This window comes from Silurus meridionalis, chromosome 7, assembly GCF_014805685.1.
Source record: "Silurus meridionalis isolate SWU-2019-XX chromosome 7, ASM1480568v1, whole genome shotgun sequence".
Lineage (NCBI taxonomy): Eukaryota > Metazoa > Chordata > Actinopteri > Siluriformes > Siluridae > Silurus > Silurus meridionalis.
Window position 1 is genome coordinate 24,458,673 of NC_060890.1, and position 15,671 is coordinate 24,474,343.

Below are 15,671 nucleotides of genomic sequence, written 5' to 3' on the forward strand. Positions count from 1 at the left end.
TATGAAGCAGCTACTGATGCAATTCAATAGGATTCACCACTATTACGGACAGCAATTCAGACAGACAGCAAATCATTAAAAAGAAAAAAGATGAAATTAAACCAGACACTCTTTTCCTGTTCTGTCTGCAGGAAGACGCAGTTCTACCTCTGCCATGTTAATCTGTAGTCTATGGCACTCTCAGGATACACCAAAGTCGCTGTAGTGTTGTGATACATCGTATTCATGTAGCAGCAGTGGTTCTAAGAGAATGGGCTTGAATAACAGTTTCTTCTTTTTTCTTCTACCACCATCCACATTCCTCTCCTCAAGACCATACGCCATACCTACCCATCACCTCCTCATCACCTCTGTTCCCTTCAACTACAAGCCCATTAAAGTCTGCCCCAATCACCAATCTTTTTTAATTCCTAGGTCTACCACTTTATCTAACTCACTCCAGAATCTTTCAATTCAATTCAATTCATTTTTATTTGTATAGCGCTTTTAACAATGGACTTTGTCTCAAAGCAGCTTTACACAGATAATGTGGTGATTAAACATAAATATGTTCTTTGTAAGTATGTTTGTCCCTGATGAGCAACTGTGGCAAGGAAAAACTCCCCGAGATGGCATAAGGAAGAAACCTTGAGAGGAACCAGACTCAAGAGGGAACCCATCCTCATCTGGGTTGCACCAAATGTCCATTTGAAGAAGATATACAATGTTGTGGGGTACAGTGATGATGATCAGAAGCAAACTGCACTCCCGAGTCAGTGCTGCAGACCACCGACACCAACTACAGTCCAATCCGTCCTCAAGGCACCCGTTCTACTCCGGAATTACATGGAACCACCCAAGGTGTTGATGAGAGACCGTCCCGAGCTGCACAGAAGTGTGAAGATCCAAGGAGGGGAGAGGGGCAGGAACAGTGGTCACTGGAGCCTCAGGAGCATGTTTAACTCGACCGAAGAGAGAGAGAGAGAGAGAGAGAGAGAGAGTGACGGAAGAGAAGGATATGGATTATTAAGTGTAACTATTGGTGTATGAAAGTTAATGTCACTGTGCAGTTTGGACTCCGGCAAGACTCGCTATGGCAGCATAACTAAAAGGGAGAACCAGAAGGTAACACAGACATGAGGGATCTCTGGGATAAGAGACGACCCACCACACCACCGTCAACAAACCTAAATGAACGTGTGAATGTGAGGGGATGACAGCATACAAATATACCAGTTCACCAAACACTCTATATCCATGCTCCCTCCAGATCTGAGCCTTTACCTAAGAGAAATCTACTGATAAAAGGCTTGACTAAATAAATACGTTTTCAACCTCGACTTGAACACTGAGACTGTGTCCGAGTCCCGAACACTGATTGGAAGGTTGTTCCATAACTGTGGGGCTTTATAAGAGAAAGATCTGCCCCCTGCTGTAGTCTTCATTATTTGAGGAACCAACAGATAGCCAGCACCTTTTGATCTAAGTAGGCGTGGAGGATCATACTGGTACAGAAGTTCACTCAGATACTGCGGTGCGAGACCGTTAAGTGCTTTATCGTCAGTAGTAATATTTTATAATCAATGCGAGATTTGATTGGGAGCCAGTGTAGACTGATTAAAACAGGGGTGATGTGGTCATATTTCCTAGATCTAGTGAGGACCCTTGCTGCTGCATTCTGGACTAACTGAAGCTTATTTATGCACTTACTCGCACACCCAGACAGTAAAGCGTTACAGTAGTCTAATCTAGAAGTAACAAAAGCATGAACTAGTTTTCTGCATCCTGTAACGACATCATATTTCTAATCTTAGCAATATTTCTAAGGTGAAAGAAGGCGATTCTGGTGATATTATTCACGTGAGACTCAAAGGAAAGACTCGGGTCAATAATCACACCAAGGTCTTTGACAGCCGTACATGCTGAAACAGAAACACCATCCAGAGATGCTACGTAATCGGAAAGTTTACTTCTAGCTGCATGTGGTCCTAGTAAAAGTACTTCCGTCTTATCTGAGTTGAGCAGAAGAAAGTTATTAAGCATCCACTGTCTAATGTCCTTTACACACTTCTCAACATTGTTAAGCTGATCTCTCTCATCTGGCTTTGCTGAAATATACAGCTGTGTGTCATCAGCATAGCAATGGAAGCGAATCCCATGTTTATGAATAATTTCACCAAGAGGCAGCATATATAAAGAGAAAAGCAGTGGGCCTAAGACAGATCCTTGAGGAACACCAAACTTTACCTCATAGAGCGTGGAGAACTCACCATTTACATCCACAAACTGATAGCGATCAGTCAAATAAGACCTGAGCCAAGAGAGAGCTGTTCCTTTATTCCTACAACATTCTCAAGTCTAGCAAGCAGTATAGTGTGATCAATGGTGTCAAAAGCTGCACTAAGGTCGAGCAAAACAAGTAAGGAGACAAAACCCTGATCAGAGGCCAATAACAGGTCATTTACCACCTTAACTAGCGCCGTCTCTGTGCTATGATGAGGCCGAAATCCTGACTGATACATTTCAAAATGTTATTCATAAGCAGATGTGAGCATAACTGCTGTGCTACAACCTTTTCTAAAATTTTGGATATAAAGGGGAGATTTGATATCGGTCTGTAGTTGGACAACTGACATGGGTCAAGGTCAGGTTTCTTAATAAGGGGGTGGATAACTGCCAGTTTGAAGGATTTCGGTACATAACCAGTGCTAATGGAAGAGTTAATTATTTTTAAAACAGGTTTGATTACCTCTGGAGCTATCTGTTTAAAGAAACTAGTAGGCAAGGGATCGAGAATACAGGTTGATGATTTTGATGAGGAGATTAATGAAATTAAGTCACTCTCATGAATAGTAGTGAAGCTTTGTAATTGATTGTCTGCTATAATGACACTGCTGTCTACAGGGTTACTTGTAAAATAATTTGGATTTATATTAACCGCCTGGATTTCTTGCCTGATGTTTTCAATTTTATTATTAAAAAAGTTCATGAAATCATTACTACCTATTGATGGTGTGCATGTTAGTGTAGTGCTTTTATTCCTGTTAATTTTGCTACCGTGCTGAATAAAAATCTAGGATTATGCTTGTTATTTTCTATGAGGGTGGAGAAATATGCTGATCTGGCAGCACTAAGAGACTTTCTATAATTTAGGAGGCTCTCCTTCCATGCTATTTGAAATACTGTTAATTTTGTTTGACGCCATTTACGTTCTAGTTTTCGAGTGGTCTGTTTTAAGGTGCGTATGATCATTATACCACTGTGCTAATTTTTTCTCCTGATCATTTTGGTCTTAAGGGAGCTACATCATCTAGAGTGTAACGTAACGTTGTTTCTAGATGTTCAGTGGCCCAGTCGAGCTCTGCGGGTCTGACGGAGATCTATCTAATATCGTAATATCGGAAGATTATTAATAAAACGCGCTGCTGTAGCTGACGTGAAAGTACGCTTAACACGGTAACGTGGTGATGTAGAAATGCAATGACTGAGGCAAATTTTAAACGAGATTAGATAATGGTCTGAAATAGCTTCAGACTGTGGAATTATGACTAAGTTTTTATTTTTAATCCAAATGTTAACAACAAATCGAGTGTGTCCACCACTATGAGTGGGTCCTATAACATTCTGATTAATTCCGACTGAATCTAGAATGGACACAACTGCTGCTCTTAAGGAGTCTTCCTGATTATCAAAATGAATATTAAAGTCTCCAACAATTAATGCTTTGTCTAAAGAAGTAGCTAGATTTGTAATGAAATCTGCAAATTCTATCAGAAAATCGGAGTAGGGCCCTGGGGGCCTATAAATAATAATTAGTGGAATTAACTGACTTGACCTGCTTTCAGACACTGAATATTTTATGTTGGTGTAAAGAACTTCAAATGTTTTACATTTGTGTTTAGTCTTTTGTGTGACGTTTAGATTATTATTATAAATAGCTGCTACTCCGCCTCCTCTGCCATTTAGACGTGGTTGGTGTATATAACTATACCCAGGAGGACTCGCCTCATTTAATGCTACATATTCATTAGATTTAATCCACGTTTCTGTCAAACACATTATATTAAACTCCTGGTCGGTAATAATTTCGTTTATAGTAAGCGCTTTTGGCGTGAGAGATCTAATATTCAACAATCCTATCTTTAGATCAGAGGTGCTGGCTGTGCGTTCAGTCCTATTTAATTTAATGTTAATCAGGTTACTTAAACAGACTTTCTGATAATTCCTATATTTTGGTTTTGCTCGGGGGACAGACACAGTCTCAATATGGTGGATCCTGAGTGACGACTCTGTGCAGCTAGCAGACGGTTGGTTTAGCCTGTCTGTCTGCTCCCTGGCCTTGGCTCTAGACAGTCACTTGTTAACTAGTGCTGTTCTGAGACTATGACCTATACTACAAGAAATGAGAGCAGCGCCTTCCCGGGTGGGATGGACACCGTCCCGCCCTAACAGGCCAGCCTTGCCCTCAAAAATGCTCCAATTATTAATGAAGCCCACATTGTTTTTGGAGCACCACTCGGACATCCAGCAGTTCAGCGACCATAACCTGCTGTAGGCTACATCGCCACGTCGCATTGGGATGGGGCCAGAGCATACTACAGCATCGGACATTGCCTTCGCTAATTTACACACCTCTATAATATTACTCTTAGTAACCTCTGACTGTCGGCGTATATCATTAGCTCCTGTGTGAAAAACTATCTTAGAGAACCTGTGCTTTCCTAAGAATCTAAGCTGACCTGCTATGTCTGGCGCCCTGGCTCCCGGTATACACATAACCTGTGCTGCTGGTGCCCCTAAAGGTCTAGCTAGTTTCACGTGCCTCAGAATGGAGTCTCCTAAAACCAGAGCTCTTTCAGGTTTCTCAGCGGGTGCTTCACTGAGGAGAGCAAACCTGTTGGACAGGCGAGCCTTAGCGTTAGCTTTGGCTTTGCGAGTATGCCGCCGAGTCGTCACCCATTCGCCCCGCTGCGAGGGCTCTAATGCCGGAGTCGGGGGAATAGTACCTTCACCTAGGGCATCCAGACTTTCCCCTGCAGAACTTGGACTGCTCTCACACTCACTACTTCTCTCTAGACTCTGGATGCGCTCCTCTAATGCTAAGATCTTCTCCGTCAAAGAGCAAACTAGCTTACACTTCTCACAGATAAAATTATCGCTAACAACGGAGAAAGACTGACTAAACATGTCACACTTCACACACTGAGTGAACTGGATGTTTGCCATAATAGAGAAATTACGTACCTTAATGTGTTTACTGTAGTGTGTGTTCGTAGTTCTGGTGAATGTCCTTCACTCCCTGCTTTCAAACCCTCAGACAGGGAAAAAAGCGCTCTTCCGACAGCAAAAATAGTCGAGACAGAGCCAATGGAAAGTGAAGGATGCAGGAAATCAAAACGATATTTTGATATTTTAAAGCGGAAAAAGTGAGAAAAAACGAACTATAAAAAAATTTTAAAACGCCGATACAAACACAATTCCCAGTGAACAGTTCAACAACAGGAAACAGGAACTTTCCTTCTCCTCCATCTCACAACCCCATTTGTGAAGCATAAGCACTGATGACATTTATCATCATCCCTTCAACTTCCAGCTTCACGATCATCACCCTATCAGAAACTCTCTTCACCTCTACTACACTCTTACTAAACTCTTCCTTCAGGATCACCCCTACACCATTTCTCTTTCCATCCACACCATGACAAAACAGTTTAAACACCTCCAATATTCCTGGTCTTACTCCCTTTCCACTTGGTCTCCTGAACACAAAACATATCTACCTTTCTCCTCTCCGTCATGTCAGCTCCCTCTCTCCCTTTACCAGTCATAGTACCAACATTTAAAGTACCAACCCGAACCTCCACTCTTCTACACTTCTCCTTTTCCTGCCGTCTCTGTAGTCGTCTTTCTCCTCTCCTTCTCCTCCTTCGGCCAACAGTAGACCAATTTCCACCGGTACCCTGTTGGCTAACAATACCTGTGGCGGTTGTTGGTAACCCGGGCCTCGACCGATCCGGTATGAAATTTCTTTTGTTATCCGCGTAATTGATTTGGCACATGTTTTACGCTGGATGACCTTCATAACACAACCCTCCACATTTACCCGGGCTTGGGACCGGCACTAAGAGTGACCTGCCTTGTGCAACACTAATGGTTGGGTTTATCAGTGTTTGCCTCATTAATATCGTTCTATTAATAGATCAGCATGCTGAGATTAACATTAGATTCTTTTCACATAAACTTTTAGAAACTTTTCACATAAAAGTTGATTAAGTAAAGAGTCTTTTACTCAAGTGAAAGTTTAAAAGGACACTTTTACTTTTACTGGAGTCATATTTTACCGAGTGTGTTTGAGGTTTGGGTACTTCATCCAAGTAATAGCCTCCTTTCTCTCTAAATTACTGCCAAAACGGCTAAGCATTTCTGAATTACATCACGGTTATAGAATAGTGATACTCTGACTAGTGTCTCTGAAGTTCATTCTATAGTAAGAATGGTACTGATTCTTTTTTTATTAAAGCTTTTTATTAGATCAGTTTAAATTGCAGTACATTGTATTGGAAACTGAGCCACTGAGTAAAGTTACTAAATTTCTGCTGGTCTGTCGTTACGGCATTGTACACAAATCCCGAGAACACTCGAAGGCGTTGTTTAAAAAGCCGTATTTTCCATGTTGTGACTGTTATTGACACTGTCTAGAGGACATCAGTTTTTGCTAGTTCAAATTTGTCCTTATCGCGTATGACCTATGCAGTTCCTTATCAGGGAGATATGATGAAAACGTGGATGCTGTATAAAAAGAACCAGACTCTGCACAAGTTTTGCAGCCGTTAGCTCAATCAGCTGAACCCTTCCAAGTAGCCATGTTGAAGTGGGCCGTGGTTCTTTGCGCCATGCTGGCGCTCTCCGAGTGCTTCATCAGGTAACGATTGACCTCTTTTTATCTCCTTCATGCTGCTCATCTCTAGGTCATAGTAATGCTAAATTGACTGAAAACATTGTTTTCTATCTCTTTCCGGCAGTGTTTCTCTGATCAAGGGGAAGAGTGCTCGTGACAATCTGGAGGAGAAGGGTCTTTGGGAGAAGTTCAGGAAGATGTACCCTTATAACCCAGCGGGCAGGTTCTCCCAGAGCTATGCTGTTGGTTATGAATCCATGACCAATGATGCTGATGTAAAAAATCTTTTCAGCTTTTGCTTTTGCTAGAACTATCATGGGCATTCAATGTTTTCTGCCTAATTAAAAAAGTTTTTATGTTATTGCTTTTCTCTTTGTCTTGACAGCTTGCCTACTATGGTGTGATTTCCATTGGCACTCCTCCCCAGTCCTTCCAGGTTATCTTTGATACTGGCTCTTCCAACCTTTGGGTTCCCTCCGTATACTGCAGCAGTGCTGCCTGCAGTATGTAGTAATCCATTTAACAAATGGACATGCTTCTCATTTAGAAATTCATAAATCCTTTTTTTTTACCATATGTTAAATGTTGAAAGATGATGAGTGCTTTTTTCTTTTCTACAGGCAACCATGTGAGGTTTAATCCTCAGGCATCCAGCACTTTCCAAGCCACCAACCAGCCTCTTTCAATCCAGTACGGCACCGGCAGCATGACTGGTTTCCTCGGATATGACACTATTGGGGTTAGACGTTATCCAATGCTACTTATACTGAAAAATATTTCTGCGTTTTCACTTTTGCTACTAACCTGATTGGACTTCTCTCTAGGTTGGCGGTATTCAGGTTCCCCATCAGATCTTTGGATTGAGCCAATCCGAGGCACCCTTCATGGCCCACATGAAGGCCGATGGTATTTTGGGACTGGCCTACCCACAGTTGGCTGAATCCAACGCCGAGCCTGTGTTTGACAACATGGTCCAGCAGGGTCTTGTGCAAGATTTCTTCTCTGTCTACCTGAGCAGGTAAGAGGAACACTGAACTGATTTCAAAGTAGCAAAAATGCATTTGGGAGAACTATTGGTTTACATCAAATTTCCAAGGGTAAACTCCTCCATTAAAGTTTGGTTATATATTATAATATTAGATTAGATTAGATTGGATTTGATTCAACTTTGTCATTGTGCACAGTACAACTACAGGGCCAATGAAATGCAGTTAGCATCTAACCAGAAATGCAAACAGCAATGCATATAAATATATAAATATACAAATATACACTAAACTTTTAGGAGGGCAAATTTTACAGTACAACTGTATAAGGTGCAAATGTAAAAATAAGTAACTCAAACAAGCTGAATTATAGCTTATTGCACGTAGAGACTTCAGATTTCAACTGCCAATAAATCCATTCTGTTTTAAACAACTACAAGAACATTATAGGACGCCATGCCAAATGTTTTTAGTTGCTAGTAGGCATGTGTTTGAGTCAGTGTTTGATTAGGAAAATATATCAGAATTAAGCATATCATTTATTTTTAGTGCCCTGACTATAATGACTGGCCATTTATACTTTCTCAACTAAAACTAATTAGCTAAAAAAAGTAATAGACTATTGAAAAATCTTTCTCTAGCAGTCAATACTGGGTTTATAACACATTAAAAAACTAAATATAAGAAATAAATGCATGATTTAGGAAGAAACAACATAGAAACAAGTCAAATGATCTGCCAGTGCAGTAGAATAATTTCACTTGGTGAGATTTTTTGAAATAAAAAACATATCTAGGCTTTATAAAGGAATGCAATTTCTAAAAATAAGTATTAAAACTTATTCTAAGCATTCGATTGAGTCTAATGAATTTCAAACGAGCTTGTTAGCGATTTTATTTTAACAATTTGCTTTTAAAAACAATCTTAAAGCAATCATTATAATCTTAAACAATTTGCATTGTATTTTACTCTCAAAATAAGATCAATAAGATTTTTGTAGCTAGAAATATGGTTGTATATCTTGAATAGATGAGGCATGTTAGCAAGAAGATTGAACCTGGAAAAATGATATATTCATTTAAAGCATAACCACAATCAAAATCTGCTTTTGTTACAGTTTGGTATTTGGTATAAATGTCTGAAACTAATGCTAAAAATAGATTTTAGTGTTGATCTGAAACTGAAGCTTGTACTGAGTAGTGGCTCATTGGTTAAGGCTTTGAGTTACTGATCATAAAACTCAAACTACTACAGAATTGATGAGAAAGACCTTAAACCTTTAAGAGTTGAATGTACCCCGTCTCAACTTTACGTGCCTTTGTAATAAAACAACTGTAAATAATCTGGCAACTTGGTCATGTCTCCCAATCTCAGCAACTCTCAAACTGGCAGTGAGGTTATCTTCGGTGGATACAACCCTAAACACTACACTGGTTCTCTGATCTGGATCCCTTTGTCATCTGAGACATACTGGCAGATCTCTTTGGACAGGTAAAGACCCAATTTTACCCCTTAATGAATTATTCATGGTGTGTTTTGAATAATGGGAAGGGCAGCTCCGGGTTTAAGATATAAGACTTCTCATTGGAAGGTCATGAGTTCAAAGAAAGGTTGGGAGTTTCATGAAGGAAGTGGTAGCTCAGGGTTAAGATGTTTTACTTCTGATCAGAAGGTTGTAAGTTTGAATCCTGGAACCTTCAAGCCACCAAGCAATTAGATGTATAAAATCCTTTCAAATTAATGACCATGGTTATGCATTTGGTGTTCTTTTATCCCCCTCAAAGCATCACCATTAATGGACAGGTTGTTGCTTGCAATGGTGGATGCCAGGCTATTGTGGACACTGGCACCTCTCTGATCGCTGGTCCTTATAATGACATCAACAGCATGAACAGCTGGGTGGGAGCCACCGTCAACAATGGAGATGTAAGTAAAAGCATTTCAGAGTAGACTTTTTGTACACCGATCAGGCATAACATTATACCATTATAACATTATGAGCGGGGAAGCGAATAACACTGATTAGTGTCAGTCATCAGTCAGTCAGTCATTTTTCCTGCTTCTAACATATCAACTTTGAGGACAAAATGTTCACTTGCTAGCTAATAAATATATCCCAACCACTAACAGGATAAATGAGCAAGTGTAGGCATTTGAGCAAGTTTAACAAATCGAGACGTCTCGACGACGGGGTCAGAGCATCTCCAAAACTGCAGCTCCTGTGGGATGTTCCTGGTCTGCATTGGTCAGAATCTATCAAAAGTGCTCCAAGAAAGGAACAGTGGTGAACCGGCGACAGGGTCACAGGCGGCCGAGGCTCATTGATGCACGAGGGGAGCGAAGGCTGGTCCGTGTGGTCCAATCCAACAGACGAGCTCCTGTAGCTCAAACTGCTGAAGAAGTTCATGCTGTTAAGGTTCAATGGGTCACGAGTGTTTTGCCAGCAAAAGGGGACCAACACAATATTAGGCATGTGGTCATAATGTTATGTTTGATTGGTGTACATCAATGTTATAATACAGCGTTCAGTTTGTGTTATGGCACTGTTGTGTTATTGCACAATCACATAGTGTCAATTAGCATCATCATTCACAGACCTACACATCATGTCCAAGCCATCTTTACTGGAGTTCTTTAGTACTGTACTTTTGTTTCTTAATTTTTTAGGCTGTGGTGAACTGCAACAACATCGGAAGCATGCCTGTATTGACCTTCAACATCAACGGCAATGCCTTTACCCTGCCTGCCTCAGCCTACGTCCGTCAGGTGAGTTCAGCAACACCATGGAGCAACTCTTTATCCTCTGAGATCGTGTGTTTTACGTCAAAAGGTCTCTAATGTAACGCTATATGGAGAAAATTTATAGAGACCTGACCCTACGATTGGTACAGTATGTGCTTCTTTTTTAAACATCCCATTCAACATTTAGTCTTCATTTGCTGTTATAATAACCTCCACTCGTCTGGGGAGATGTTCCACTAGTTATAGTTGTGCAGATTTGAGTTCATTCATCCACAAGTGTGTTAGTAAAGTCAGGGACTGATGTAGTTGAGGATGTCTGGGGTACAGTTGGTGTTCCAGTTCATCCCAAAGGCGTTCAACAGCAGAAGATCTTCCACTTCAACCCATGTAAAGCATATCTTCATGAAACTGGTTTGGTGCACACATGTCAGATTAGAACAGGTTTGGGTTCAAACTTAATGCTTGCACACCCAAAGACTCCCTGTACACTCCTTAACATCTGCCCTTAACTTTTTGTTCCCCACAACATTTTATGTTCCAGTAATTTTGGCCATATAGTATAAATCTAATATGATGGTTTGTCTGAGGTTTTTCTAAACCTTGTCTGTTCTTCACAGTCTTATTACTATGGCTGCCGCACCGGTTTCAGCCCCAGCAGCTCCAGCTTGTGGATCCTGGGTGATGTGTTCATTAGGCAGTACTACACCGTCTTCGACCGGGCAAACAACTCTGTGGGTTTGGCCAAGGCTGTGTAAAAAAAAACAAAACTAAAAAGCAACACACTATGAATCAACCTTTGAAGAAAATCGATCCGCAGCTGCTGATTGAAAAATGTCATAAAATTACACCAAAAAAATACCGACCTAATAAAGTGATTAGTTATAATAAATACATTGTACTTGAGTTTTTATCTGTTTATTGTTTCTTGTTGTGGCTTTTCAAATCGGTTTAACCTGATAATTTCGACTGAATGAGTATTTAGCAAAGAAACATTATAATTCTACAGCTATGAGACAAAAAGCCAAAAAAACTTGAGCTTTCTCGGTCATGGCAGGAGGTCAGGTAGTTTATTAGTCATCTTTACATTGATTTTATTTATCTCATTACTTTATAAAGCATTTTCCATTTCAACTTCTGGAATTTGTCACAGTGTCCAGACTCACAACTCTCTAGCATTCCTATTTATCTCTTTTTAATTCATAGAGAAGAAGTTACCAAATAATCGAGGATAAGTTTAGCCTTTTCCCTTTTTTACCAGGTATTAGTTTTAACACTTTTTAATGATCAACATTGAATATAAAAAGTTTAACTACAACCCTAATTCCAAAAAAGTTGTGACACTGTGTAAAATGTAAATAAAAACAGAATGCAATGACCAGGTTAGTAAGATGATTGGGCATAAATAGTGTATCTCAGAGAAGCAGAGTCTCTTTTAGAAGTAAAGTTGGGAAGAGTCTACAAATTCCAGAATAATGTTCCTCAGCATAAAAAAGCAAAACAGTCTCATCATTTGCAGGTCATAACATAATCAAAAGTTTGAAAGAATCTGGAGAAATCTCTGTGCACAAGGGACAGGGTTGAAAATCAATATTGGATGCCAGTGATCTTCAGGCTCTCAGGCGGCACTGCATTTAAAACAGTCACGATTCTGTAATGGAAATCACTGAATGGGCTCATTAACACCTCAAGTAATCATTGGCTGTGATTTGCAGTGTCATGCACAAATGCAGATTCAATCTTAATCATGCAAAGAAGAAGGCATGCGTGAACATGATCCAAAAACACCGCCATCCTGTCTGGGCCAAAGCTCATTTAAAATGTACTGAGGCAAAGTGGAAAACTGTTCTGTGGACAGATGAATCAAAATTGTTTTTTTTCAACTTTGGACACCACATCCTGTGGACTGAGGAGATGAGGAACCATCTGGCTTGTTATCAGCATTCTGTTCAAAAAGCCACATCTCTGATGGTATGGTTGTGCAGTAGTACCTGTGGAATGGGCAGCTTAAACTTATGGAACGGCTCCATCAATGTATATTTGTTCAAAACAATGCTGACTGCTTACTGCATCTATTAGAATAGCGTGACTTTGTAGTAGAAGAGTCTGGGTGCTGAACTGACCTGACTACAGTCTAGACCTTTCACTATTTGAAAGCATTTGGCACGTCATGAAACAAAAAACACAACAAAGGACACCCTGAACTGTTGAGCAGCTAGAATTCGGTATCAGACACATATGGGACAACATTCCCCTCTTAAAACTTCAGCAAATGGTCTCATTATTTCCCGGATGTATACGGACAGGAGACATGATGCAACACAATGGTAAACATGGCTCTGTCATGGCTCTGTCATTTTTTGAGGTGTGTTGCAGCCATCAAATTCCAAATTCCGAATTATTTTTTTTAAACGGTATATATTCTCAGTTTAAATGATTTCTATGTTCTATTCTGAATTAAAAGCTGCTTTATGAGATTTGCAAAGTAGTGCATTCTGTTTTTATTTACAATTTAGACAGTGTTCTAATTTATTTTAGGTTGTATTTAAAAATTCCTGTCAGCTATAGAGGCTAGTTCAAAGCATTGGTTGGTTAATGGATTTGCAGTTAGACATTTGTGAGTTGGTAGGTGAATAATGCATTGCTTGGTATATTACTGGATTTGCAGTTAAGTACGAGTGTTTGGGCGTGTGGGAGTTCAGGGGTTTAATGCATTGGCTGACAGGCCGAATTGATCTTTATTTAATAACTCATTTTTTTTTTTTTTTTTTTATTTTGTATGGAGCAAAACAAATACCGAATGTATGGTCAACTATTTGGAATTTTATTTTATTCTATTTGGAATAAATGATGAATACATTTGTATTTTTTTTAATGAACCAGATTTAATCTATGATTTATTTAAGGTTACATTTTACTCCAGTCAATTGCACAAAAAAAAAATTTCTCATGATTTTATCTATTTCTTCTTCTTCTTTTTTTTTTAATTATTGAAGTGTCCACATAGTTTAATAGTTTAAAAGTTTTTATAACCTAGACATCCTGGAACATCTCCTGGAACATGATGTTTCACACACGAGATGCTAAATTAACACATGCCAAACAAAATAATAATAATAGATAGATAGATGTAAAATATAATAATGTGTTCTTTTACTTTATTTACAGATTTGTTTCTTTATATGAGCAAAAAATAAATGGCAGCCCAATTATGTAATTATCCACATGAACAATAACCCTAGATCGCACAACATGGACATACTGTAGTGTCCATTAGTGTATTTTGTGCTTCCATTAAAAAAAAAACATATCTTACATCATCCAACCACTAGATAGTGCTCAAGCTGCACAGTCCATGATTCTACCTCTGTGAAGGTTTGAGCATGGGATTGAATAGAGAAAAAAATCTCCGGAGGTCTCTATATTTGAATACGCTTTAGCACTTGCTGAGGTTAAAGGAAAGGAAAACGAGCGTCAGTCTCCAGGATGCCTGAGGTTTCTTTACGACTCTTGCTCATGCATGTAAAGAAGAGACGCATTTATATGGATTGTGGATACCTGACTATAAGACTGGTATGGGCTCGTTGAACAGCCTCCTCCCTTCTGAGATGTTTCACTAGATTTTAAAGTGTGCTTGTGGAGATTTGTGGAGACTTGTGGAGTCAGGTAATGATGAAGGTCAAGTCAAGAAGCTTTTACTGTCATTTCAACCATATATGGGTGACGCAGTACACAGTGAAATGAGACAACATTACTCCAGAACACTGCTGCAACATAAAACAACATAGAGCTACATAACAGAACAAAGAGCTACACAACACAACATAGAGCTACATAACAACACAGAGATACATAACAGAACATAGAGCTACATAGAGCTACATAACACAACATAAAGCTACATAACAGAACACAGAGCTACATAACAGAACACAGAGCTACATAACAGAACATAGAGCTACATAACAGAACACAGAGCTACATAACACAAGATCGAGCTACATATCAGAACACATAGCTACATAACACAACACAGAGCTACATAACAGAACATACAGCTACATAACAGAACATACAGCTACACAACACAACACACAGCTACATAACACAACACAGAGCTACATAACACAACATAGAGCTACATAGAGCTACATAACAGAACATACATCTACATAACACAACACAGAGCTACATAACAGAACATAGAGCTACATAACACAACATAGAGCTACATAACAGAACACACAGCTACATAACACAACACAGAGCTACATAACAGAACACACAGCTACATAACACAAGATAGAGATACATAACAGAACACAGAGCTACAAACCACAAGATAGAGCTACATAACAGAACACATAGCTACATAACACAACACAGACCTACATAACAGAACACAGAGCTACATAACACAACAGAGCTACATAACAGAACACAGAGCTACATAACAGAACACAGAGCTACATAACACAACACAGAGCTACATAACAGAACACATAGATAGATAACACAACACAGACCTACATAACAGAACACAGAGCTACATAACACAACACACAGCTACATAGCAGAACACACAGCTACATAACACAACACAGAGCTACATAACACAACATAGCGCTACATAACAGAACACAGAGCTACATAACACAACACAGAGCTACATAACAGAACACAGAGCTACATAACAGAACACACAGCTACATAACACAACATAGATATACATAACACAACATAGAGATACATAACAGATCACATAGCTAAATAACAGAACACAGAGCTACATAACACAACACAGAGCTACATAACAGAACACATAGCTACAAAACAGAACACAGAGCTATATAACAGAACACAGCTACATAACACAACATAGAGCTACATAACACAACACAGAGCTACATAACAGAACACAGAGCTACATAACAACACAGAGCTACATAACACAACACAGAGCTACATAACAGAACACAAAGCTACATAACATAACACAGAGCTACATAACAGAACACACAGCTACATAACACAACACAGAGCTACATAACACAACATAGAGCTACATA

The 15,671-nt window shown here is 39.4% G+C and overlaps 1 protein-coding gene across 1 annotated transcript; it reads left to right on the forward strand.

The window, feature by feature from the left end:
• Window positions 1-6,712: 6,712 nt before the first annotated feature.
• Window positions 6,713-11,488, forward strand: LOC124388957 (pepsin A-like). Its single transcript, XM_046854106.1, has 9 exons — window positions 6,713-6,901; window positions 7,002-7,152; window positions 7,263-7,380; window positions 7,498-7,616; window positions 7,702-7,895; window positions 9,238-9,354; window positions 9,648-9,789; window positions 10,531-10,629; window positions 11,223-11,488. Exons 1-9 carry the CDS (start codon window positions 6,843-6,845, stop codon window positions 11,358-11,360), a joined length of 1,137 nt encoding a protein of 378 aa, XP_046710062.1. The 5' UTR covers window positions 6,713-6,842; the 3' UTR covers window positions 11,361-11,488.
• The last annotated feature ends 4,183 nt before the right edge of the window (window positions 11,489-15,671 follow it).

Bases quoted from the DNA above. Each gene is read 5' to 3' on its own strand.
- LOC124388957 (XM_046854106.1), top strand. From the start codon at position 6,843: ATGTTGAAGTGGGCCGTGGTTCTTTGCGCCATGCTGGCGCTCTCCGAG. The intron at 7,617-7,701 runs GTTAGACGTTAT...ACTTCTCTCTAG, and splicing joins TCGGATATGACACTATTGGG to GTTGGCGGTATTCAGGTTCC. The intron at 9,790-10,530 runs GTAAGTAAAAGC...TTAATTTTTTAG, and splicing joins CCACCGTCAACAATGGAGAT to GCTGTGGTGAACTGCAACAA.